This window comes from Molossus molossus, unplaced genomic scaffold, assembly GCF_014108415.1.
Source record: "Molossus molossus isolate mMolMol1 unplaced genomic scaffold, mMolMol1.p scaffold_m16_p_24, whole genome shotgun sequence".
In the NCBI taxonomy this organism is placed as follows: domain Eukaryota; kingdom Metazoa; phylum Chordata; class Mammalia; order Chiroptera; family Molossidae; genus Molossus; species Molossus molossus.
Window position 1 is genome coordinate 882,053 of NW_023425360.1, and position 24,682 is coordinate 906,734.

Here is a 24,682-nt window from a genome sequence, read left to right on the forward strand (position 1 = left end):
CACTGCCCCACTCCACAGACCAGGAGACCGAGGTGCAGGGAGATGATGCCGCTCGAGCAAGGTCTTCTGGTTAGCGGAGTCGAGATACAAATTCGGGCATCAGAGTTTATGCTCTTAACCACCAGGCTGCTCCCAACAGTCTCAGGGCTGGGGGGGGGGGGGGTGAGGAGGTGTAGAAAGGGCATCCCACGTGCCCCTGCTCCCCTGCTGCCCGTCATCTGTCAGCAGGGCCAGTTAGGACACCGCTTCCCCAACTACGTTTGGAGAGATTCTGTGCACAGCGAGGTGCACGCGGTAAGCCACGATGCGGCCACGTCTCAGTGGACGGAACTCACGAGCGACGGTGGTCCCACAGGGTCTGATGGAGCCGAGACCCGCCGCCGAGCGGCACTGCGTGCCCGACAGTGGTAAACGACCGCTGGGGCTTAGTGCTCACCACTGTTTTCCTCATTCCTTCGGAGCAAACTCCTGCTACTTCCAAAACCAGGTTTGCTGTGAAGCAGTTGCTGTGTCACGCCAGCAGCAGCCTCACTCATCTGGCGGTCACTGTCTGGCCGTGTGTGTCCCTTCTGCTGCGCTGGATGTGAGCCGTGCAGTGTGGGCCCAGGAGCCGCCGGCTGCACCGCCCGGCCAGGCGTGGGGCTCTCTAGGTGTGGGGCCATGTGAGCTCCCAGCTTCATGCCGCCCTCTGCGTGCTGACCCAGCGCCAGCTGTCCGCGCTGTGTCTGCTATCACTACCGTCATGTATTGCTCAATGATGGGGGTACTTCTGAGAAATGCATCCTGCTCTGAGGGGCTCCTCTCTGCTCCCAGTCTTTGGACAACCAGTGTGGGGGGGCAGCTGGGAGCCAGAGGAGTGTGGTCAGTGCAGAGCGACCATCCCTCCCTGGGCCAGACTGTCCTGGCCTCCAGCCTCCTGCACACCCCAATTGCAACCACACTGCCGGGTCCACCTCCCCAAACCAGGCTCTCCCAGGCTCTGCTGCCTCCGCGTGTCCCTCAGCTTCCGCTCTTCCTCTGGCCCCGGCTGTCTTCACACCTGGCTGCCCCTCATCTGGCCACACCCGGGTATCCGGATCCAGGAGCTGCCCTGGCCCTGCCCTGCCCTGTCTGATGGACATGTTCTCTTCTCACAAGCACACCCTCAGTCCACACAGCACCCCTGCCAGTCACCTGGTACCCACACCTCCCAAACCAAGGTGAGCTGCCTCCTTCCTCCAGTTCCTTCGAAGCCCTTCCTCCAGCCTGGGCTCCTTCAGCTCAGAGAGGCAGGTGTCTCTGCTTGACACACTCGATGGGCACCCCTGAAGGATGGCATGGCCTACAGCCGCAGCCTCAAAGGGCACGAACCAGTTCTGGCCCAGCTGGTTCCGCCTCTCCTGGCCTGGCCCCTTCCCTCCAGACAGCCCCTACCCTCGCTCCACCCTGCACGGGGGCGTGCACAAAAGGCAGTTCAGTGGGTCACCGTCCTCTCTCTCAGCCTCCACCTCCGCTCTCCCCTGCAACACCTGGAGGAATGCAGGCCCACCTGCCCGGCCGCAGTGCCGTGGCCACGTGGCCAGGACAGAGGGGCAGCCTGAGGTGCTCCCCCCGCGCGGGGTCGGCCAGGAGGGCAGAGCAGTGGTGACCGTCTCTGACTCTGGAACAGAAATGAGGGCTCCGAGTTCCTTGCTCACAGCTACCCCGCAAGGCTACCCAGCAGGCATTACCTGCCCGGGCGGACGGGTGGAGGGACTGAGGCTCAGGGTGTCCTGCCCAGGTCACGGAGCAGAGCCCCAGGTGCGGAGTTCCTGGTGCAGCAGCTGCACCCTGGTGGACAGTCGGCCCAACCTTTCTGGTAAGCCAACAGGGCCCAGGCTTTTTAAAAAAACATATTCTTTTTTTTTTTATCTTCAAGGACACTCAAGGACACGTTTTGTTTTTTGCATTTCAGATACAGCGGGAGGGAGAGAGGGAGGAAGAGAGAGAGAGAAACATCAATGTGAGAGAGACACATCGAGTGGCTGCCACCCTCAAAACCCCAACCGGGGCCGGGGACGAACTGCAACCGAGGTACGTGCCCGTCGCGGGAACCGAACCCGGGTCTCTCTGGACCGCAGGCCGACGCTCTAGCGGCTGAGCCAAACCGGCCAGGGCGGGCCCAGGCCTCTTTACTTCATCCGCACAGAGGGTGGCCCTGAGGCTCAGAGGAAGTCCCTGAGCAGAGCACAGAGGGTGGCCTGCAGCGCGGGTCCCCAGCCTTCTCCCCACAGGCCCTCACGGCCCCCTCCCTGCACAGCCGGGGTTCTGCCTTTCACAGGGTCTGCAAGCAGGCCCAGGCCTCAGTGATCCCAGGTGTCCAGCCTCCTCCAGCGTGGCCAGGCCTGTCCCCACCTCTAGTCACCATGGGCCTGAGGCAGGGACCTCAAAAACCCTGGGCTCCTGAGCCCACTGTGGCCTCTCCGCGACGGGCAGGGGCCCTGAGAACCAGCAGACCTGGTGTCACGGTCCAGGGCCGAGCTCTGCAGGCCTGTGAGCACTTTGTGGGGGCAGGGGCCTTGGTGCCCAGGGAGGGGGGTGGCAGAACAATCAGCTCCCAGAGCAGGTCCAGAGCCTACCTGGGGGTGGGGACTACCAGCCAGCTTAACTCAAGGTGCCCACTGTCCAGGGAGGGGCTGGACCGCACGCTCTGAGAGGCCTGCCCAGTGAGGAGCCCCTGCTTCTGGAAGGACAGGAGTCCACTCTGGCTTCTCTGCCCAGCCGTGGAGGGCCCCTGTCCAAGGCACACTCATGTGAACCCCCTTTCGCTCCATCCTTCCTTCCTTCCTTCCTTCCTCTAACCTGCTCCCCGTCAGAACACGGCCGCACATGCTGCGGCTCAGGCGCCGGCCACTTCTCAGTCCCTGCAGAGGGCTCAGACCCTGCATCCCTCCCTCCCGGCCCCTCCCCCACTGTGCACTCCCCCACCCAGGCCTCTGGTCCCAACCTTCCTGCCCTCCCTCGCGTCCCTGTTCCCTCTGCCCACACGCCCTCCCTCTCCTCTCCCCTTGCCAGCGCCCTTGACACCCAGGCTTGTGTCAAGTGCCTCTCCTGAGCCCTGGGGTTCCATGTGTCTGCCTTCTCCCTGCTCCTGGCTGGGGAACTCAGGAGCTGGGTCTGGGTCCCACCTTCTCAGGGTCTCCCACACCTTGGACAGACAGGGCCTAGGTTCACGTCTGAATCACAGACTCATAGGACACAGAGCAGAAGGGTCGAGGGGAACCTCCACCCCCTGCACTCAGGCAGATGGGGACGCTGAAGCCCAGAGAGGGGCAGGGACCTGCCAAGGTCACACAGCAAGCTGGAGCCAGACCCTCTGCTCTCCCTGTCCTTGTCTGTCCTTGAGTCCACAAGTCCGACCAGCAGCAGTCCCCGACGCACACCCCACACGAGTCACTGTTCTGTTGAGCCCCGTGGGGTAGACACGGAGCAGCAGCTCCACACGACACACGTCCCAGGCCAGTGCTTAGTCCATCCAGACCCTTCCTCATGTCCAGATGGAGAAACAGGCTCAGAGAGCAAAGCAGCTTGCCCAGGCTCACACAGCCGAGTCTACACCCTGACCTCAGACTCAGTGGACGGAGACCTGACCGCAACTTACCTAGTCCCCAAGTTGTCCGGGGTGGTCCCCAAGCTCAGGTCCGGCCGGCCGTCTTGCGGGGCCTCTCTGCTGGCTGGCATGCTGGGGTCCTTGGGGGACAGCTGCGTGGCGTCTGCCTCGGGCATCTGCTGAAGAGAGCTCAGTCTCGCTGTGTGAGCTTGGCCCTGTGGGCAGTGGGGGGGGGGCATGGGCGGGGGAGGCCACTGGAGTGGCCCAAAGAGGCCATTTCCTCCCTATTTTTAGAAGCTCACAAGGTCCTCAGTGGTGAAGTTGTTCAGGATTGAAACTTTCCTTTTCTTGGTGGTTTTGTTCCACTCAAGACGAGGAGAATTTCAATGAAGCCAGTGTTCTTTCGTATGCAAATCCGCTCCCATCCTCCCAGGAAGCCCCGGCCAATCCTCAGCACCAGGCTGCACCCCGGCCCTGGTGGGGGCTCACCCCAACTGCCACATTCTGCAGTTGCCTCGTCACTGGATGGGGCCCCAGGGACAGAGCTCCCTGCTCAGCCCGCCACCCCCAGGCGCACACCGGAGCCGGCACCGGGGAGCCCCAGGTGCTGCTCTCCAGAAGACACTTCCAACCTGAGCACGGCACTGAGGCAGACCTGACATAGGGGCCCCGAGAAACACGGCCTGTCCTTCAGCTAAGGAAAGAGCAGTGTTAATGGTGGGTGTGCTGGCGTCCACACACAGATGAGGGGTGGGGATGACACCAGACGTACCCCCTGGCAGACGCTCTGTGTGTCAGGAACAAAGTACCACACACCGGGGGGCTTAACACAATAGACGCTTATTCTCTCACCATGATGGAGGCCAGATGTCCAACATCAAGGTGCAGCAGGGCCCCGCTCCCTCCAGGGACGTGAGGGAAGGGTCTCCTCTGGGTGGTCGGCAGGCCCGACGTTCCTTGGCTATCTCTGCTGCCATCTTCACAGGGCCGTCTTCTCCGTCACTTCTTGACCAATGACATCAGTAAAGACCCAGCTTCCAAATAAGGTTATATTCCAAGGCTCTGGAACACGTTCAACCCAGATAACTGCACACAGGAGGTGCTGGCAGAGTCCTATGTCTCCAGAAGGGGTCAGTGAGTCCAGCCGGGATGCTTGGGGGACGAGGGCTGCTGGCTGGAACCAGATGTGCTTGGGGGACCAGTACAGTGTGGCGAGGTGGGGCCCAGCCCCTGGTACGCTCTCCAGGGACAGTGCATGGACGGCACAGGCATTCCTACCTCGAGACTGGGTACCCCTGAAGTCACAGGTAAAGTGCGGGGGGTGTCTAGGAGAGGGCTCCTAGCCCTCTGCAGATCTTCAGGTCTGCACGGGACAGCGAGGAGCCACAGGCAGTGAGCCCCCGGGCCTTGGCGTTACACAGACCCGGTTCAACTCCTGCGTCTTCTGCGCACTTGCTGAGTGGCCTGGGCAAGGGGCTCCACCTTTGCACCCGAGTGTCGTCCTGAGGGTGGGTTAGCAATCACACCTCTCAGAGGTGTGGGTGAGGAGCCAGCTGGGAGGACGGGGGGCCGGGTCGGCACTGCCATACGTCGGGGTGGCAGCCTGGTTTCTGCTGCCTGCCTGTCCCCTTCCCTCCACTGGTGCCCAGTGGGGGCACGAAGGCAGAAACAAAGGCGCCCAGAAGCTGCAGATCTGGAACTGGAGGATGCTGGGAGCATGCAGAGCCGGTATTTCCTCTCCGAGAGATTAGATAGGACGCCTGGAAGGAGCAGAGGCTGGCGAGAAGGGAGAGGGAGAATGAGGGTATGTGGGGCAGGGCCTCGAGGAGTCCTTGACACAGGAGGGAGGGGCCTGGAAGGACTCAGAAAACAGAGTGTGCCGAGGGTGAACCCCTGCCCTCCATCAGCTGTGGGCCGAGTGACCACCATGAGCAGGCCCCAGCATAATGAAGTCTGAGAGCACGTGCCCCTGCCCAAACCATCCAGAGGCACGTCTCCTTCTGTGTCCTTGGTGGGTCCAGAAGGCCCTCTGGCCTCACCTCCCACGTCTCTTACCCCTAACCCCGCCACCCTGGCCTCCGTTCTGTTCTTCTGCCTTGGGGCCTTAGTACGGAGTGTCCCTGGGCCTGGAAGGCACCATCCCCACGAGTCAGCTGACTCCTTTACTTCCGTCTTCACCCTGACATCTTACCCCCAGCGAGGTCCCCCCACCCATCCGAAACCGCGCCCGCACTGCCACCTCACTCCAACATATTGTCTCTTATCACCTGCCCGTCGCTCCCGGAAGGCAGGTGCTTCTGTCCCTCTAGTCCCTTCTCTGACCGCAGTGCCTGGCGCAGAGTAGGTATGCGGCAAACACTTGTCGGAGGAATGCTCTGTGCGCAGTGGGTGTAGCTGCGGCTCAGCTGTGGACCCCAACATAATGATACATAGCAAACAGCCTCTTTTGGGAACGGTTCCTGGGGGTCTGCAGGCAAGAAGGGGGCTCTGTGGTTCAACCTGAAGACATGCTGTTTGGTTACTAACGAAAAAAGGGTGATCAGGAAGGCTGAGAAAAACAGCCTGCAAAAAGAAATGATGGCATGAGCTGGGGTGTGGTGTGACGTCAACAATGAAATGGAAAACGGTCCGTCCTCAGCGCCAAGCCCCCAGCTTACAGCGGAGGGGAGCGGTCACAGCGAAGCCCCCGCTGACTTGCCGGCCGCCAACTCTGACAATCAAGACCAGGCTCCGAACCCCCTTGGTGACTCTGGCCAAACCTGCCTCTGGGGCTGCACATCACTTAATCTTTCCGTCATCTTGACTCACTTTTTTTTTTTTTAATCCTCATCCGAGGACATTCTTCCATTTTCCGTTCAGATAGAGTGGGAGGGAGACAGGGAGAGAGCGAGAAACATCGACGTGAAAGGGACACATCGAGTGGCTGCCACCCACACGACCAACCAGGGCCGGGGACAAACTGCAACCGAGGTACACGCCCTTAGCGGGAACTGAACGGGGTTCTCTCGGGACCGCAGGCCGATGCTCTAACCGCTGAGCAAAACCGGCCAGGGCATCTTGACTCACTTTTAAAATTTAAAAAGTGAGGCCCTGGATGGGTAGCTCAGTTGGTTACAGCATCATCCCAATATACCAAGATTTCAGGTTCCACCTCCAGTCAGGGCACAAAGAAGAATCAACCAGTGAATGCACAAATACGTGGACCAACCAATCAACCTCTCTCTCTCCCCCATGCCCTCTCTAAAAATCAATTTAAAATGTTTTTGTTTTGTTTTGTTTTAATCCTCACCAGAGGACATTTTCCCATTTTTTTGTTCAGATAGAGTGGGAAGGAGAGAGAAGAACAGAGAGAGAGAGAAACATCGACGTGAAAGGGACACATCGAGTGGCTGCCACCCGCACGACCAACCACGGCCGGGGACAAACTGCAACCGAGGTACGTGCCCTTAGCGGGAACCGAACCCGGGTCTCTCAGGACCGCAGGCCGACGCTCTAACCGTTGAGCCAAACCGGCCAGGGCTTAAAATGTTTTTAATCGACTCCAGTTTCATCCTCAGCAGTGAGGTCTGTGAAACCACAATGGAAGGACTCAGGATACACACGTGTGCACACGTATTTCCCAAGCATGCTACAGTTAGCATGGAGCCATGCTGTCACATGTCCACACACCACCTCTGATATCTGACCATATGACACTTCCGGAATCTGCTCTAGGAAGTTAAAATTTTGTCTTCATTAGAGAACGTAGATGTCTCACGGTCATGCCGTGGATGTTGAGAACAGCTGACAGAGGAGGGGGGTAAATGGGCCGCTCGCACCCTCACATGACGCCCAGGGCGGGGCACACTGTGAGAGCGGATGGGGAGAGGGGGCCACGCTGGTCAAATACAGGCGCCAAGCACAGAACCAGGAGTCAAAGCGCAACGATGGGGAGGGGAGCGGAGGGTGACCGGCTGCATCGCTACAGCCTCTCAAGGAAGGTGTTCAGAACAGAACCGGTGACAGAACACAGAACAGGTGTTGAGGGGCTGCGGCAGGGGAGGGCTGTGTGTTTCCAGCCTCAGCGCTCCCGGCCACTTTTGTTCCATGTGTATGTGATGCTAACACAAACTTTTTATTATGTTTTTAATTTCAAAACGCTGCAGTCAGGCTCCGGTGGGGGCCTCAAGATCCAGGCCCAGGGCTAAGGCAGGACTACGAGCCTCTGCTGGCCCCTGGTGGCCACAGAACCTCCCACCTGCCTGTTTCCAAGGAAAACTACGGACCCTGCAGTCAGCACCTTCCTGTGGGCCCCAGACATCTGGTCTGAAAGCCCAGCTGTGAGACCCCTGTGCACCCGAGGGCTCGGTGCCCCAGGAGGCAGCCCCGTCCTCTCGGGTCCCTTTCTGCACTGTGTGTGGGATTTGGGAACAGGGGTCAGAGCTCAGCTTCCTCCAGCTCTACATAGAACCAGCGGTTTTTGAGCTCAACCCCTCTCTCCAGGAGGCAGATTCTCAGAGAATAAGGCCACCAGGACAGCTCTCCTGCCAGCAGGCACATAGATTCTAGTGAGTAGAAACAGGGCTGGGAGGGGGTGACGTGCCCACCTAAGACCAGGCCCTTCGGGGCAGGAGGTCTGGGCAGAAGAGGAGGCAGCAATGCCCTCCCCAAAAGAGGCACCTTCTTCCCTCGGCTGGCGAGAGCTGGGTCGAGGACCACGCGCCCTGCGTGGATCGGGGTGGTACAGGGCAGAGGCTGAGCACACTGGTTCTTGGATTAGCTATGTGACCCAGGCCAAGTCACCTCACTTCTCAGTCTCGGTTTCCTCATCTGTAAAATGGGGAGTCTTGTTGCGAGGGATAGAAACCCCAACTGAAACCAGCCTAGCAAAAAGACAACAAAATAACTCATGCAACCCAAGACGAAGTCAACACCTAGATAAGACTGAGGCAGCGCTGGGTCTGCCCCTGGACAGACTCACACCTCCTCACGGAGACGGGAAGGACACAGCAGTCAGCTCCCCCCTTTCTCCTTCTGAGGAATGGTCCAAGGGGCAGAGCCCGGCCTGTCTAGACGGCCTGGGTGACGGCTGAGACCTGTGCTCTGCTGTGAAACAGCCGGCAGCTCAGAGACGCGCTCCCCACCTGTCTTCGCTTTCCTCCCTTCCTCCTCCTTCCCCTCCTCACTTCCTTCCCCTCACTTCTGTGCCCTGGGATCCGCTCCCCACAGAGCCTCAGCACGAGCAAACAAGGCACCAGACAGCTGCTGACAAGCTGTGTGCCCTTGGACACCTGACTGAGCCTCTGCACTTCCATCTTCTCCCCCGAGGGCGTTACGCGAGTCAAACACTCGGGGAGCACTCCCGGCGTGGACACTTTATTACCGGAAAGTTCGGCACTGGGACAGAGGCAGGTCACCGCGAGGAAAACGGAGGTTTAGGCGACTCTCCTGGGCTCTCCTGGGGGCGCAGGGTGCCGTTGCTCCATGAGGCTGAGGAGTGGGCTGCGGCTGAGGACCCCCAACACTAGGGAGCTCCAGCGGGGGCCTGCTCTGAGCCTGGGGACCTCTCTAGCTTCTGCCGGGGCTCGTTATCTGTGACGTCCCCCAGAGGATGGTGGGAAACGGAGAGCACGGAGGACAAGCCGAGGCCTGCGTCCTGGTGCGTGGCCCAGGCAAAGGAGCCAGGCTGGGGCAGGTCCGCGCGGCTCAGCACGGGAGCTCACGTGCGAGTGTGCAATTCCGCCTTCAAACCCACGTCCTACTGAGTGACGCACATGCACAGCCAGGCAGTGGTGGGCGGAAACAGGGAGCATCTTCAGCGGAGCCAGGCTGGGGCCTGCTGGGTTCCAGCTGAGCCTGTGCTCTCCCAGCCCCTGCTCCTTCGTGACCAGAGGGCAGAGGTGGGAAAAACAGGTGCCCGGATAAGTTCACACTCAGGTGTGAGGGGCTGCTTCCTGGCCCGATGGTGCTGGCAGCCCTTTTCTTTTTTGAAGGGTTGGGAGGAGAGAGGTGGAGGGAGAGGAGGTGAGGAGGCGGCAGAAATGTGGAAGAAGAGGAGAGAGGGGAAGGGAGGGAGTCGGGGAAGGAGAAACTCAGAGCCTGGCCTTTGAAACAAGGACAAGGAGGAAGTCACCCTGGTGCCACTTGTGCCCAGAGCTGTGCCAGGTGCCCACATCCATGTGCCTCCTCATTGTCACCCTTGCGGTACAGGGGGCCACTTGGGGCTGGGAAATGCCAAGTCCCACAGGTGGGACTAGCGTATTCATCAGAGGATGGGGGTGCAGAGGTCACATGGACCGGGTCTTCCCTGCTTGTTCTCAGGGACTCGGTGGCCCGCAGTGTGAGGCATGCACCGCTGAAGGGATCGGTGTTTTCTCTCCTGGCGCCTGACAGTTTAAAACAATACCCCCCATTCTTTACAGGGGTCTCCCTGAGGCAGAACCCAGGCAGACCTTGACTTCCCACCCCCCTGAGAAGGCAGTGAGCCGCATGGGGAACACCCCATCCTGGCTGATTGGGAACAGGTGGGGTCAGCCTGGATTGGCCCTTTCTGAGGACTCCGGAGTCAGCTGGGGACCTTCTGAGCACCTGTGGCTGTTTCCCATGGTGTGTAGGGAACATTCACACTGCAGCCTGGGGTGGGGTAGAAAGGGGCACCGGGGTGGGGAGGGCCCAGGTAAAGAGGCTGGACATCCACTGTCTCCCCTCATCCAGGCCTCCCTTGCTCACCGCCTCTAGGAAGTCTGCCAAATGCCGCTACATGCTCCATCTTCCCTGGTACGTTCCACGGAGGCTCCTCCCCACCCCTGTCCGCTAACGGCCACTGGTGCGAGCCTGGCGCTATGGGAGCCTGAACTTCCTGCTGACTGAGGCCTGATCACACACTGGGGCAGGCGGGTGCAAGTCAGCAGGGCCACGAGTCCATCTCTGCGTCCCTCCAGCGCAGATCAACAGGCACCTGGGACCCCGGCAGGTGGAGGCCGGGGGCCTAGGGAGGTAGGTCCACCTGGAAGGAGTTACAGCCCAGCTGGGGAGGGAGCCTCAGACGCTCTAACAGTGGAAAGAGGACTGTGGGTAAACCAGGCCGTGCTGTGTGAGCGGGTGTGCCGCGGTGTCGATGCGTGTCCCCTCATTCGATCCCACACCACCACCACCACTCCCGGTACTTTACAGGTAAGGACGCCCAGACACACAGAGGGAGCAAACGACACAGCCGGGCTTTGGGCCATCATCAGTGTGAGTGACACAGCACAAGGAGGCCCTGTCCTGGGGGGTCAGAGGTGGCGTCCTGGTGAAGGTGAGTTTTCAGTGAAGGAGGGAGTGGTCTGGAGGCTCCCATTTTGTGGGACTAACGCTTCTAGAAACAATGGTGCGGGAGCAGAAAAGCGCCAGGCGTGAGTGGTGGAGAGTGCGTGGGCCCGGGGAGGACTAACTGCGGGGACATATGCGTTCACAGGTTTGAGACCTTAACTGCCAGCTTAGGGTCTGGGGCTCAGCCCCTGAAGATGTCCCTGTCGTGTCACCACAAACCTGTGAACATTAACTTACCTGTCACAAGGGACTTTGCAGGTGTGATCCAGCTGAGGGTTGGGAGATGGGAAGAGGCTCTGGGATCATCCAGCTGGGCCGACATAGTCACCGGGATACTTACAGAGGGAGGCAGGAGGATCAGAGTGAGTGAAGGAGATGTGAGGTGGACACAGAATCAGAGAGATGGAGATCTCAAGATGCTACATTGCTGGCTTTGAAGATGGAGGACGAGGCCACGGGCCAAGGAGGGCAGGCGGCTTCTAGAGGCCGGAAAGAGGAAAGCAATGCATTCTTCTGTGCTAGCCTCCCAGAAGAATGCAGCCCTGCTAATAACACCGTAACTGCAGCCCGGTGGAAACCATGTTGGAATTCTGACCTCCAGAACTGGAAGGGCACGGAGCTGGTGGCATCTTGTTGCCACAGCCACAGGAAGCAAATACAGGGCTCTGGGCTGCAGTGTGAGGCCCTGGGCCTTCCAGCAGCCTCATCTCATGGGCCATATTTACCGGGCACCTCCCCCATGAGGCACTGCACTGGGTCGCGGGGAGATAGTGGCAAAGGAGAGACGCAGCCCCTGCCTTGGGTGCAGCTACGGTGTCAGTGGAGGTCGCTCCACCCCACGATGGGGTGCCAAGATGAGCTGATTATCTCTACCCAGCAGCCTGAACAGAACAAGTTCCCACCTGGCAGTTCAGGCCCTTTGCTTAGCTGAGAAGGGAGTTATCGGAACGGCTCCTAGGACAGTGCTTCTCAGCAGACGTGTCAGCCGCCGGTTTGTGCCCACTGATGCCCGCTGCCCTTTCTCCCAAGTGCAGTCCAAGGGCCTCCTGGGCACAAGGGGGTCCCGCAGGGGGTTTCTCAGAGCACCGAGCAGGCGTCTCTATGGTGGGAGGAGGCAAGAGGGGCAAGTCACCCCCAACGGAGCCAGCAATTCCACTCCTGGGCTTATATCCAACAAAACTGAACATCCACGCACCAAGAGACACACTAAGAATGCTCACCTCAATCGCCCCTGGGAACGACTCCAGTGTCCACCAACGGCAGAGTGGGAGCTTAAGTGTGATCGTCACACAACAGAGCATTGACCAACAAGGAGAGCGAACTTGTCAAAGTCGGCAACGCAGGCAATTCTCACCAACCTGATGATGAGCCAAAGCCGAACACCTATTACATGACCCCAGTGACAGAATGTTCACAGAGGCACAATGAACCTATATTAGAAGTCAGAACAGGGGCTCCCCTTGGTGGGGTCCACAGTGGTTGGGAGGTGGCACAGGGGGCTTCGAGGGGTGCTGGTAATGGTCTCAATCAGGACAGGACTTAAATACAAGTGTTTACTCTGTAATAGCTCATTGAACTGTACGCGTACAGCTTGTGCATTTCCTATGTGTGCATTATTTTGCAAGGAGAAGTTTATTTTAGAAGTATCAATGGGCATGTTACAGTAAGTAGGGTATTTTGGTGGTGAGTGGTGTGTGTGGGGGGGAGCATTGGCTGGGAGCTGCCTGGACTAAGATGCTGTGTGACCCTGGACAAATGGCGTAAGCCTTCTTGGATGTTTCCTCATCCTAACTTTGGGAGGGTGTGTATGTGGATTATACGACTTTGCAGAAACTCTACAAAATGCTTGAATTGTGGCTAATTTGACTCCTCGTATATAAAGAACCAGGACTTCGTTGGAACTGGAGATGCTCCCTGTGCGAGGAATTCCAGTGGCCCAGTTATGTTACTTTGGTGCAGAGGCAGGTGTGTGGTGGACGGGAAAGAACATGTGGACTCTGGGAGCGTTCAGCCCGGGTTAGAGTTCCGGTCCCCATCTTAGCGGCACGTGAACATCACCTCTCTGAGCCTGTTTCCCACTGGTAAGTTGGGGACAGTTGTGCTCACTCTGCTGGGCGGGTGCGGAGATTATGTGCAAGTGCCCAGCTGTTGGGAGGCACGGCTGCTTTCTCTACGGCCAGGGAGGGCCCCTCAGTTAGGCAGGTCTTCTGCCGGAACCTGTCAAAGTTGTGTGGTCATTCTGACAGCATGGTGATCCCAACGAAAGAGCAGAGCCCCCGTGCAGGTGCTGAGACTGCGGCTCACCCAGGGGGAGCCAGGCCTGCTGCCCCTGCCCCAGGGCCTTGGGAGGCTGGGGCTCAGGAGGGATCAGTGCCCTGGGGGGGGGGGGCAGTCTTCACCCCCTGCAGGGCCGCCTAGTGCTCTGTGGACTTGCTCCCAGCAGGTGCCAGTAGTGGAACCCCTGTCCTGTGTCAGATCTGGGCCTCGCTCAGCCAGGGGCTGCTGACAGCAGGACGGTGGGGGGGGAGTCCTGGGGACGGTGAAGGGTCCTGACACGCGGGGAGGGGGGCACAGCTGCAGAAGTTACTGAGGTTCTCACGTAGGTCAGAGACTAGGGGCCTCGGGCACCGGCTTTGCTAATCCACCGGCTCTGTTTCTCCAACCCTGACTCTTTCAGAGAGCCCAGACCTGCTGACTGCCAGACTTGTCCTGTGTGCGCGCGTGTACACACGAGTACACACACACATCTACACACATATACACACACACCTACACACACACCTACACACGTACACACACATCTACACACGTCTACACACACATCTACACACGTCTACACACACATCTACACACGTATACACACACACCTACACACGTACACACACATCTACACACGTCTACACACACGTCTACACACACATCTACACACGTCTACACACACATCTACACACGTCTACACACACATCTACACACGTATACACACACATCTGCACACGTATACACACACCTACACACGTACACACACACCTACACACGGATACACACACACACCTACACACGTATCTACACACACATCTACACACACACCTACACACGTATCTAACACACACACCTACATACACACCTACACACATATCTAACACACACACCTACATACACACCTACACACGTATACACACACATCTACACACGAGTATACACACACACATCTACACACGTCTACACACACGTCTACACACGTCTACACACACATCTACACACGTCTACACACACATCTGCACACGTATACACACACACCTACACACGTACACACACGTATACACACGTATACACACACACCTACACACGTATCTACACACACACATCTACACACACACCTACACACGTATCTAACACACACACCTACATACACACCTACACGCGTATCTAACACACACACCTACATACACACCTACACACGTATCCACATACATCTACACATGCATCCACACACGTACCTACACACATGTGCACACGTATACACACGTGTACACACACGCACACACCTCTACGCTCCGGAAAACAAACGGAAAGAGCAGGAAGTGGAGCTGAGACAACCAGCAGGAGCCCCTCTCTCACCCTCCGGGGGCAGCACAGGGGGCAGTGCCGTCCCCTGGGGGGGCCGACCCCTCAACCACAGGGCCGCGGACTGCAGGCCTGGGTCGTGCTCAGGGGCCGGGGCACAGCGGCGGGCCCTCCCGGCCGGGGCGCTCCCCCAGGTGCCAACTGGGCGTAGGGCGGCCGGGCGCTATCGCAGGGCGGCAGCCGGCGTCTGGGACACGCTGCCCCCCCCCCCCCCCCCGAGACCGCGCCGAGGCCGCCCCGCCCCCGGCCCCGCCCCCGGCCCCGCCCCCGGCCCCGCCCCGTGACCGCCCGAGGCTCCCCCCCTCCCCCCCCCCCCCGCGCGGCCCCGCCCCTCCCCCAGCACCGCCCCATGACCGCACCGAGGCCGCCCCGCCCCCGGCCCCGCCCCCGCCCCGTGACCACACCGAGGCCGCCCCGCCCCAGGCCCCGCCCCCGCCCCGTGACCACACCGAGGCCGCCCCGCCCCCGGCCCCGCCCCATGACCACACCGAGGCCGCCCCGCCCCAGGCCCCGCCCCGGCCCCGCCCCCGCCCCGCCCCCGCCCCGTGACCACACCGAGGCCGCCCCGCCCCGGCCCCGCCCCCGGCCCCGCCCCGTGACCGCCCCGCCCCCCCAGCGGCGCCGGGAGGCGGCCGGGCTTCCGGAAGGTTCTGGGCGTTTGTGGCGTCACCGTCCCCACGGAAACTGCGGCCGCGGAGATAAAAGCCGCCGCGGGGCCCGGGCCCAGGAGCGGCGGCGGAGGGACAGCCCGCCGGCGGGATTGTGACGCGGCGGCGCCGTGACGCGGCCGTGACGCGCCGGGCGGGGGCCGGGCGGCCGGCGGCGAGGGGCGCGCGGGGCCGGGGCTGGGCCGCCGCCGGCAGGATGGTGAAGGAGACGCAGTACTACGACATCCTGGGCGTGAAGCCCAGCGCGCCGCCCGAGGAGATCCGCAAGGCCTACCGCAAGCTGGCGCTGCGCTTCCACCCCGACAAGAACCCCGACGAGGGCGAGAAGGTGGGCGGGCGGGGGGCGTGAGTGGGGGGGCGTGGGGGCGTGAAGGGGGCGGGGGCGCGGGCACGTGTGGGAAACTGAGGCGCGCGGCCGGCAGTGCGCATGCGGGAGCCTGAGCGCTGGAGGCGCGGGGTGTGGTCGGTGCCGGGGACACACCTGCGGACACGGGGACGCGTCCCCCTCCGCGCCTGGCCTCCGCGCTGCCCTTCTCCTGGAGCACTGGGGTGGCCCCGGCGGCTGGGGGGAGAGGGGTTTTCGCAGGGGCTGATAGCAGTGACTCTGGGACACGTGTGACGTCACAGGTGACCCCAAACGCCTGTCTGCCTCAGTGGCTGCAGCCGGCTGCTTCCGGGAGGCGGCCGCGAGCTCTGGGTCTTCGCATGGAGCCGCCCTGCGAGGGGCCGGTCCGGGGCCCGCCTCCCTGGGCGGCTGCCCTCCTGGGGGGCTCCTCTGGGGGCTGTCTGCGCTGTTCGGGGCCCGTGGGCCTGCTCCCCGCGGTCACTGCGAGCTCGGGGCCTCTCCGGAGCGGAGCGCGGGGGCTGGCTGCAGGGCGGCGGGACCACTCTGCGGGTGGACGTGACCTGCACGCGTTTCCAAGGGGCCCCTGCATCCCCGTCTGAGCAGGAGCACAGGGGGGCCCTGCATCCCCGTCTGAGCAGGAGCACAGGGGGGCCCTGCATCCCCGTCTGAGCAGGAGCACAGGGGGGCCCTGCATCCCCGTCTGAGCAGGAGCACAGGGGGGCCCTGCATCCCCGTCTGAGCAGGAGCACAGGGGGGCCCTGCATCCCCGTCTGAGCAGGAGCACATGGGGCCCCTGCAACCCCGTCCGAGCAGGAGCACAAGGGGCCCCTGCATCCCCGTCTGAGCAGGAGCACAGGGGGCCCTGCATCCCCGTCTGAGCAGGAGTACAGGGGGGCCCCTGCATCCCCGTCCGAGCAGGAGTACAGGGGGGCCCCTGCATCCCCGTCCGAGCAGGAGCACAGGGGGCCCTGCATCCCCGTCCGAGCAGGAGTACAGGGGGGCCCTGCATCCCCGTCCGAGCAGGAGCACAGGGGGCCCCTGCATCCCCGTCCGAGCAGGAGCACAGGGGGCCCCTGCATCCCGTCCGAGCAGGAGCACAGGGGGCCCCTGCATCCCCGTCTGAGCAGGAGCACAGGGGGGCCCTGCTCCCCGTCTGAGCAGGAGCACAGGGGGGCCCTGCATCCCCGTCTGAGCAGGAGCACAGGGGGCCCCTGCATTCCCCGGTCTGAGCAGGAGCACAGGGGGCCCTGCATCCCCATCTGCGCAGGAGCACAGGGGGGCCTGCATCCCTCCATTGAGCCAGGAGCACAAGGGGCCCCTGCCTCCCTGCTCTGAGCAGGAGCACAAGGCTGGCCCCTGCATTCCCCGTTGAGCAGGAGCAACAAGGGGCACCTGCATTCCCCGTTCCTGCGGCAGGAGCACAGGGGGCCCTGCATCCCCGTCTGACCGCAGGAGAACAAGGGTGCCCTGCATCCCCGTCGAGCCAGGAGAGGCACAAGGGGGCCCCTGCCATCCCCGTTTCCTAGGCCAGGAGCTACAGGTGGGCCCCTGCATCCCCGTCTGAGCAGGAGCACAAGGGCACCCTGCATTCCCCGGTGAAGCAGGAAGCACAAGGGGCCCCCTTGCATCCCGGTTCTGAGCAGGCGCACGGGGGGCCCTGCATCCCCGGTCTGAGCACGGAGCACGGGGGGCCCTGCATCCTCGTCTGAGCATGCGCACAGGGGGCCCTGGCATCCCCGTCTGAGCAGGAGCACAGGGGGCCCTGCATCCCCGTCTGAGCAGGAGCACAGGGGGGCCCTGCATCCCCGTCTGAGCAGGAGCACAGGGGGGCCCTGCATCCCCGTCTGAGCAGGAGCACAGGGGACACCGTGCATCCCCGTCTGAGCAGGAGCACAAGGGGCCCCTGCATCCCCGTCTGAGCAGGAGCACAGGGGACACCGTGCATCCCCGTCTGAGCAGGAGCACAGGGGGCCCCTGCATCCCCGTCTGAGCAGGAGCACAAGGGGCCCCTGCATCCCCGTCTGAGCAGGAGCACAGGGGGCCCTGCATCCCCGTCTGAGCAGGAGCACAAGGGGCCCCTGCAACCCCGTCTGAGCAGGAGCACAGGGGGCCCCTGCAACCCCGTCTGAGCAGGAGCACAGGGGGGCCCTGCATCCCCGTCTGAGCAGGAGCACAAGGGGCCCCTGCAACCCCGTCTGAGCAGGAGCACAAGGGGCCCCTGCAACCCCGTCTGAGCAGGAGCACAAGGGGCCCCTGCAACCCCGTCTGAGCAGGAGCACAAGGGCCCCCTGCATCCCTGTCTGAGCAGGAGCACAAGGGCCCCCTGCATCCCTGTCTGAGCAGGAGCGCAGATACTTATTTACGACCAGCACTGTGTAGGCCTTTTCTGTTTGGTGTGAGTGAGTCCGTGTGTAGCTCTTGTCCACTGTATCTGTCACAGGTGGAACCTTTTTATTTTTTCCTCCTCAGTCTGTCACTGTATTATTAATGTCTCTTCAAAAATAGATTAGGGCAGTCCTTTCCCCTTGCTCCAGGGTAACTGAGACGGCTGTGGGTGTGTGGGCCTTTGTTTTGGGCCCTGTTGTCCTGTTGCTAAGCACTGGGCAGCGTGTGTCTGTTGTCAGGCGCTCTGTGTGGAGTCTGTCCTTATCTCATCTGGGCCCAGTTTCCAAGAGACAGTGGGGTGGCGGGTCAGCGAGCTCGTCCCTTTCAGGGGCAATGATAGGGGTGTATCCTTGGCTCTTAACCGAACCAGCTTTTGAGATGAGTTTGGTCTTTTGGCCAATTTCATTCTAACTTACAGTTTGAATAATAGATTTTTTTTTTTCATGAAAGTTTAAAGAAATTATACAAGAGCATAATAGTGCAGAACATTTCATCATATAGAGGAAAAGCCACCAACTACACATCACCCTAACTGCTACCTCTGTGCTTCTTTTCCAGGATGATCATACGTGGTCATCATGGGCCATACTTTTTTTTTTTCTTCTCACCACATAATATTTTATCACAAATAATTTTTCAAGTTGCTACATAGCCTCCGACCATTCCCCCCCAGCAGCACATTAATTTCATTAAGGTCCTGTGGCAGATTATCACATTCTGGAAGGTGAGCTGGCCACAGCACTGATCTGTAACTCTGACACTGGGCGGAAGGAGGACGCCGAATTCGACTCCAGACCCATTTCCCCCAGGGCAGAATCCAATCCAGATCACAGATTAGTCTTCCTGTCTTAGTTTTGCAGGAAGTCCTTCCATTTGGGTTTTCTGACTCTTCATTTACAGGTGGATTCCAATGATAACATTTTTGGTGGGAATGGTGCACATGGGGTCTTATTTTTTGTCTTAGAGTACTGGAGATGTATCTTTGAAGGTAGTTCCAAAAGGACTTGTTGACAGGTGACATGGGAGGGAGAGAGGTCATTAGGTTTTGGCCTTGCCGATCACTGAGATGTGGAGTAATCTGGGAGGTCAGGACTTTGGGGGACAGTGTAAGTTTGCACATTGTGTCTGCAACCGGCAGTAAACGGTAAAGCAATCCTCACGAGCTGGGAAGCTAGCAGCAGCCCCGGAGACCTGGGCCTTCTCCAGCTGAGTCCCGGCCTGGGCTTACTGCCTCGAGTTCCCCGTGACTTCCTGTCTGGTGCGGCCGGAGTAGGGAGAGATGTCCCTCCCCACTGCTCTCCCTGACTCTCTGCAGTAGCTCTGCATCTGGTCCCTTGGTAATGTGTGCCTGTGTTTCCCACCTTACAAGGGGAGTAGATGGAAAACTCGGGTTCCAGATAGTGGACAGACCAGCTAGTCTGGGGGGTTAGGTGCAGAATACCTCTGATGTCCCATCCATGTGGTAGGTTTACGTAATAACACAACTCAATCCTTATCTGTTGTTAATTGTTCTCTTTTTCTTTTAAAGTTTAAGCTCATATCCCAGGCATATGAAGTGCTTTCAGATCCAAAGAAGAGGGATATTTATGACCAGGGCGGCGAGCAGGCGATCAAGGAGGGAGGCTTGGGCAGCCCCAGCTTCTCTTCCCCCATGGACATCTTCGACATGTTCTTCGGCGGTGGAGGGCGGATGGCTAGAGAGAGGAGAGGTAAATGCTGCTGAAGACTTTGCGCGAGTTGCATAGTTTCCAGACTGTCCATTACTGGGATCAGGACAGATCGTGCCTTAGAAGGGTCTAGTTGTCATCACTTGTCTAGTGCCCACACTACCTGGAATCTCTTAGCATATTTAGCAATAACCTGCCACCCTCCAGACACCATGGATAAAGGAGCAGATGGAGGGGTGAGTAGAAAGGAGGAAGGTCAAGTTCTCCTGAGTGTCCTAAGCAGCAGAGGTTATCAGTGATGACCTGTGGTTATCAGTGATGCCTCTGCCAAGAGGGCTTTTCTTCCTTCCCGCGTGCCCTGCTTCCCACGCCTCCTGACTGGGGCCTTGGGCGCCACCCCTGCCTGGTGCTTGCTGTGTGCAGGGTGGCCGCCTTTCCTTAGCCCCTCAGGAGATTTTCTAGGTAACACATTTTATCCCTTACGTTTGAACATCTTTGTAAAAGAACCTGAGGCCTCCCTCTTCAGAGTTCATTAAGATTAGCAGCTTGGCCCTGGCCGGTTTGGCTCAGCGGTTAGAGCGTCGGCCTGCAGTCTAGAGAGACCCGGGTTCGGTTCCCACTAAGGGCATGTACCTCGGTTGCAGTTTGTCCTGGCCCTGGTTGGTCGTGCGGGTGGCAGCCACTCGATGTGTCCCTTTCGCATCGACGTTTCTCTCTCTCTCTCTCTCTCTCTCTCTCTCTCCCCCTCCCACTCTATCTGAACAAAAAATGGAAAAATGTCCTCGGGTGAGGATTAAAAAAAAAAAAAAAGATTAGCAGCTTGATCCCCAGGAAATGGAGGGCTTTAGTCTTGAGCCGAATGGCCCGAGGCCGTTGTTTTAAGTTCTGGCCTTTGCTCTTCCTCATTGTTCTACCTCTTCCCTCCTGCCAGGCTGTAGGATGTCACCCTGACTGTTCCTCGTGATCTCAGCCCCCGTTCTCCTGTGCAGTGTTACTGCTGATAAACTACTCCGCACCGTGAACCAGATAGGTAGCCAGTGCCAGAGCCCTGGGTAAAAGCAGAACAAAAAAGCTCTGCACTGGGGCTTCTGAAGGCTGGTGTGGGTCCACAAGGGGCCCCACACGAGGCAGTGCGTCTCACAGTGTAGTCGACTCTGAGCTCCAGAAAGCTGGTCTGTCAAGCCTGTGGACAGTATGCTGACCGTCACAGTGTTTATTAAGGAAAAACCCTTGTCCTGTTGCCTGGGTATGTTGCCCGCTCCGATAATTGACAATGAGGATGTGATTAAAACCTTGGCTGTCTCTTGCCCAGCTCTCTCACTGTTGAGATGAACAACTTCTCGCCCTCAAGTCATCTCTCAAAGGTGACAGCCAGTAAACAAGGACAGCCTGTCTCAGTGACTGTGAGCAGCAGCAAGGGTGCTGGTGCTCTGGGTCCTGAGAGGCTTGCACCCCGCAGACAGAAGGGCCCCCCGTCCCAATGCACAGACAAGGTTTCTGCAGATGAAAGAGCTCCCACTTGGCTACGAATGACAGGAGGGTTAAAAATAAAGTGCGTTAGGCTCGAGGAAGCATTTCAGTGAGAAAGGTTGTCACGCGTTCATCTGAGGAAAGGGCTCCTTTCATGGGAGAGACGAGTTAATCCATTTCACTGCAATGTTGCCATAGGTTCCTTGAGTGATCTCTGTCTTCAGATTTGTTTTGGAAATAGAGACGGAAAGTCTCTGTGTTGACATCTATACATGATTCATGAGCTCATAGCTAGAAGGGTATTGTTCTGGTCACTGGCAGAGAGCCAGAGGAGCAAGCCAGGTGTAACAGCAGCACTGGTCCCCACAGGGAGGGGACCGAGGACACGGCACGGCCTTGAGTCTGGAGGCTTCACACACGTGTCGTCCGGGGGGTGTTTAGCACAGTGGCATATTTACTGCGGTATTACTAAATGTTTTTTTTCTTCCTCTTGGTAAGGCAAGAATGTTGTACATCAGTTGTCTGTAACTCTTGAAGATTTATATAATGGAGTCACGAAGAAATTGGCCCTCCAGAAAAATGTAATTTGTGAGAAATGTGAAGGTAAAAATCAATTTTTGAATGACTCTCAAAGTTCTGATACCTTAGATCTGGAAATAATTTTGATTGTGTTATAATTCAGAGAAAGACAATGTATCTTTTCAAATGTGAGGGTCAGACAGAGATGGCAAATAGGTGACCTGAGAGACCAATTGGTTTCGCTGGGCCATGCACAGTTCTTATTTTGACTGCATGTTTATTTAATATGTACTTAATATGTTGACAGTTATTTTTAACACTTAAAAGTCAAGACAGTTCACCCAACCTAGGGGTCAGTAAACTTTTTCGGTAAAGGGCCAGATGGCAAAGATTTTAGGCTCTGTGCGTCACGTGGTCCCTGTCATAACTATTCAACTCTTAGTGCAAAAGCAGCGATAGACAATACATACGCGACCGGACATGCTTCTGTTCCAATAAAGTTTTATTTACAAAACCAGGCAACTGGCCGTAGTTTAATGACCCTTGACTTAAATGTAAATGATGTGATTTTTAAAAAATCTGATTTTTCAAGGTCAGATCCACACTGTCCCACACATAACTGGCTGAGCTGAGTAGCCACCCCTATGGACAGGACTGTGTTCTCCACAGTCCACCCTAGTCGGCCCCCTGTAGGCACAGGTGTTTCCCACCCTGGGATGGAAGAAAATACATGCGGTAGAGCTTTAGTAAGGAATTTGGCTTGGCACAGCCACAAACACGTTTGAGATCCCATGTTAGCTTCTGATTATTTGCTTGGCTAGAACCACCCAGTCACCTGGACATGGCTTGTATGTGTGTAAACAGTCAGAATTCACACCTGTGTCCAAGTAGTGGCTCCTTCCCCTCCTGCTGTGGCGCCAGCGGCCATGCTTCCCGGGGAGGAGCACAGCTGCGTCTGCTCCCCCGCCCGCAGGTGTCGGAGGGAAGAAGGGCTCCGTGGAGAAGTGCCCGATATGCAAGGGCCGCGGGATGCAGGTCCACATCCAGCAGATTGGGCCGGGCATGGTGCAGCAGATCCAGACTGTGTGCGTCGAGTGCAAGGGCCAGGGCGAGCGCATCAACCCCAAGGACCGCTGTGAAAGCTGCGGCGGAGCCAAGGTGGTCCAGGAGAAGAAGACGCTCGAGGTGCACGTCGAGAGAGGTGAGGCTGCAGCCTCCGCCGCCTTCAGCCGCTTTGCAGAAAGTATGGCTTTGAAGAGGAGGGGCTAACAGAAAGGGGTGGTGTTCCACAGGTATGAAAGATGGGCAAAAGATACTGTTTCATGGAGAAGGCGACCAGGAGCCTGAGCTGGAGCCTGGTGATGTCATCATTGTGCTTGATCAGAAGGATCATAGTGTCTTTCAGAGACGAGGCCATGACTTGATTATGAAAATGAAAATTCAGCTTTCTGAAGCCCTCTGTGGCTTCAAGAAGACGATAAACACCCTAGATGACCGAGTCCTCGTTATTACATCCAAACCAGGTAATGGTGTAAATGTTCTGTACGTTTGGCTTAAAACCACTGGCCACACAGCCTGGTTGCACATTCAAGGTTGACTTCTGTCACATAAGTTAGCGACTTGATTTTTCTCTAAGCGTAAAGTCATTATTAATGACTTGAACATTTAATTAATTTTTAAAACATTCTAGAAAAAAAATTCAGAGTAGGGGTAGGGGGAGGAGCCTCAAATAGGAATCTTGGGGGGGGGAGTGGTGTCTAAAAATCTAACTGGAAACTCCCAATTTAACTTAAATTTTAAAGCGAATTTTTGTATACTAAGAAAACACAGCAGTAGGTGTTTTTCTGTCCGTTCTGATTCACCCTCACGGCCCTCGGCTCTGTGCTGTTGAACCAGAGAGACCTTCTACAGTAGAATCTTCCTGACTGCACACTCCCACGGAGCAGGAGGGAGCTGCCCGAGGAACCAAAAGGGTTCTCAAGGGCTCGAGCTCTCGGCCTTCTAGCTCACGTAGACACCGGGCTCCCAGGAGGGCACGAGACCATGTGGGCACCTGCCTAGAAGGGACTGGGGGTGGCAGGCAAAATGTAAAAGGGAGAGAGGCCAGCCTAGGACCTTGACTCGAAGCTGCCTCAGAATAGCTCCTGGGTCACTTGTCCGTCAAGGAATCTGGTGTGGTGGTGGCTGAGCCAATTTGGCACCCTTGAGCCCTTCAGTGGGTGTGAGCAGTGATGCTCTGGTCCCCTGGCTGGCCACAGGCTCAGGGAGCAACTTTCTGTGTGGTCCTGAGATTTAGGGCTAGACGGGTAGACTTTCAGGCCTCCCTCCACCTCCGTTTCATAACCACCTTTCATGCACAGGTGAGGTGACGAAGCATGGGGACCTGAAATGTGTGCGTAACGAAGGGATGCCCATCTACAAAGCTCCCCTGGAGAAGGGCAGTCTGGTCATTCAGTTCCTAGTAAGTGCGTGTGTTTTGTCCTCATGGGATGTATTCAGTGGCTTAATTGGGAAGGGAAGAAACAACTACTCTCTCCCACCTCCCCTCGACAGGTCATCTTTCCTGAAAAACAATGGCTTCCTCTGGACAAGCTTCCTCAGCTGGAGGCTTTGCTCCCTCCTCGGCAGAAAGTGAGGGTCACAGACGACATGGATCAAGTGGAGCTGCAGGAGTTCGACCCCAGCGATCAGAGCTGGCGCCAGCACAGGGAGGCCTACGAGGAGGACGAGGACGGGTCCCGGGCCGCGGTGCAGTGCCAGACGGCGTGACGTGGGCCCGGTGCACGAGCATGTGGCGAATGTCAAGTTGGCACACGGCCTCACTTCCATAGCCTGTTTGGGGTGCCCTGCGTTTGTGTTCAGCATTCTCAATTGCTGAGTGTCTTTCTTGGGTTTTCTTTTGGTTGTGACCTAAGTTATAGCTTAATTTATATTTAAATGTTTTAAGTGTAAACCACCTCTAGTCTGCACATGGAATCTGTTTATGTACATGTCCAGGACCCATCGGAGGTGTCAGTGACCACAGTGCCGCGTTGTGCTTGTCGTGGCTTTGCCGTGATCCCGTCCCACCAATAAAGCACAGCCAAGAGAGCAGTCCCCCAGGCGCCACGCGGGCACCTGGCCCATCTCTGGTCTGGGTTTCTCT

At 58.4% G+C, this 24,682-nt stretch overlaps 2 protein-coding genes and 1 long non-coding RNA gene across 11 annotated transcripts in view; 2 read left to right on the plus strand and 1 right to left on the minus strand.

Moving 5' to 3' along the window:
• ACSBG1 (acyl-CoA synthetase bubblegum family member 1) overlaps positions 1–11,876 on the minus strand; it is a 36,837-nt gene extending 24,961 nt beyond the window's left edge. The window contains exons 1-4 of one of the 9 annotated variants that reach the window (XM_036277881.1): positions 11,761–11,876; positions 11,096–11,337; positions 4,421–5,344; positions 3,620–3,747 (exon numbers count right to left, since the gene is read on the minus strand). In XM_036277881.1, the coding sequence (XP_036133774.1) occupies positions 3,620–3,747; positions 4,421–4,423 (131 nt within the window). In that variant the 5' untranslated portion in view covers positions 4,424–5,344; positions 11,096–11,337; positions 11,761–11,876. Of the gene's footprint in view, positions 1–3,619; positions 3,748–4,420; positions 5,345–5,835; positions 6,154–6,327; positions 6,349–11,095; positions 11,637–11,760 lie in introns of those variants that run through there. The other 8 variants (XM_036277880.1, XM_036277879.1, XM_036277884.1 and 5 more) reach the window with 8 other exon arrangements.
• Positions 10,168–13,664, plus strand: LOC118640857. Its single transcript, XR_004961471.1, has 4 exons — positions 10,168–10,543; positions 10,721–10,844; positions 12,741–12,939; positions 13,536–13,664. It is a non-coding gene; the product is annotated as an uncharacterized LOC118640857 (long non-coding RNA).
• Positions 13,665–15,315: 1,651 nt separating this feature from the next.
• DNAJA4 (DnaJ heat shock protein family (Hsp40) member A4) lies at positions 15,316–24,506 on the plus strand. Its single transcript, XM_036277875.1, has 7 exons — positions 15,316–15,478; positions 19,410–19,590; positions 21,517–21,621; positions 22,511–22,738; positions 22,830–23,060; positions 23,898–23,998; positions 24,091–24,506. Exons 1-7 carry the CDS (start codon positions 15,347–15,349, stop codon positions 24,304–24,306), a joined length of 1,194 nt encoding a protein of 397 aa, XP_036133768.1. The 5' UTR covers positions 15,316–15,346; the 3' UTR covers positions 24,307–24,506.
• The last annotated feature ends 176 nt before the right edge of the window (positions 24,507–24,682 follow it).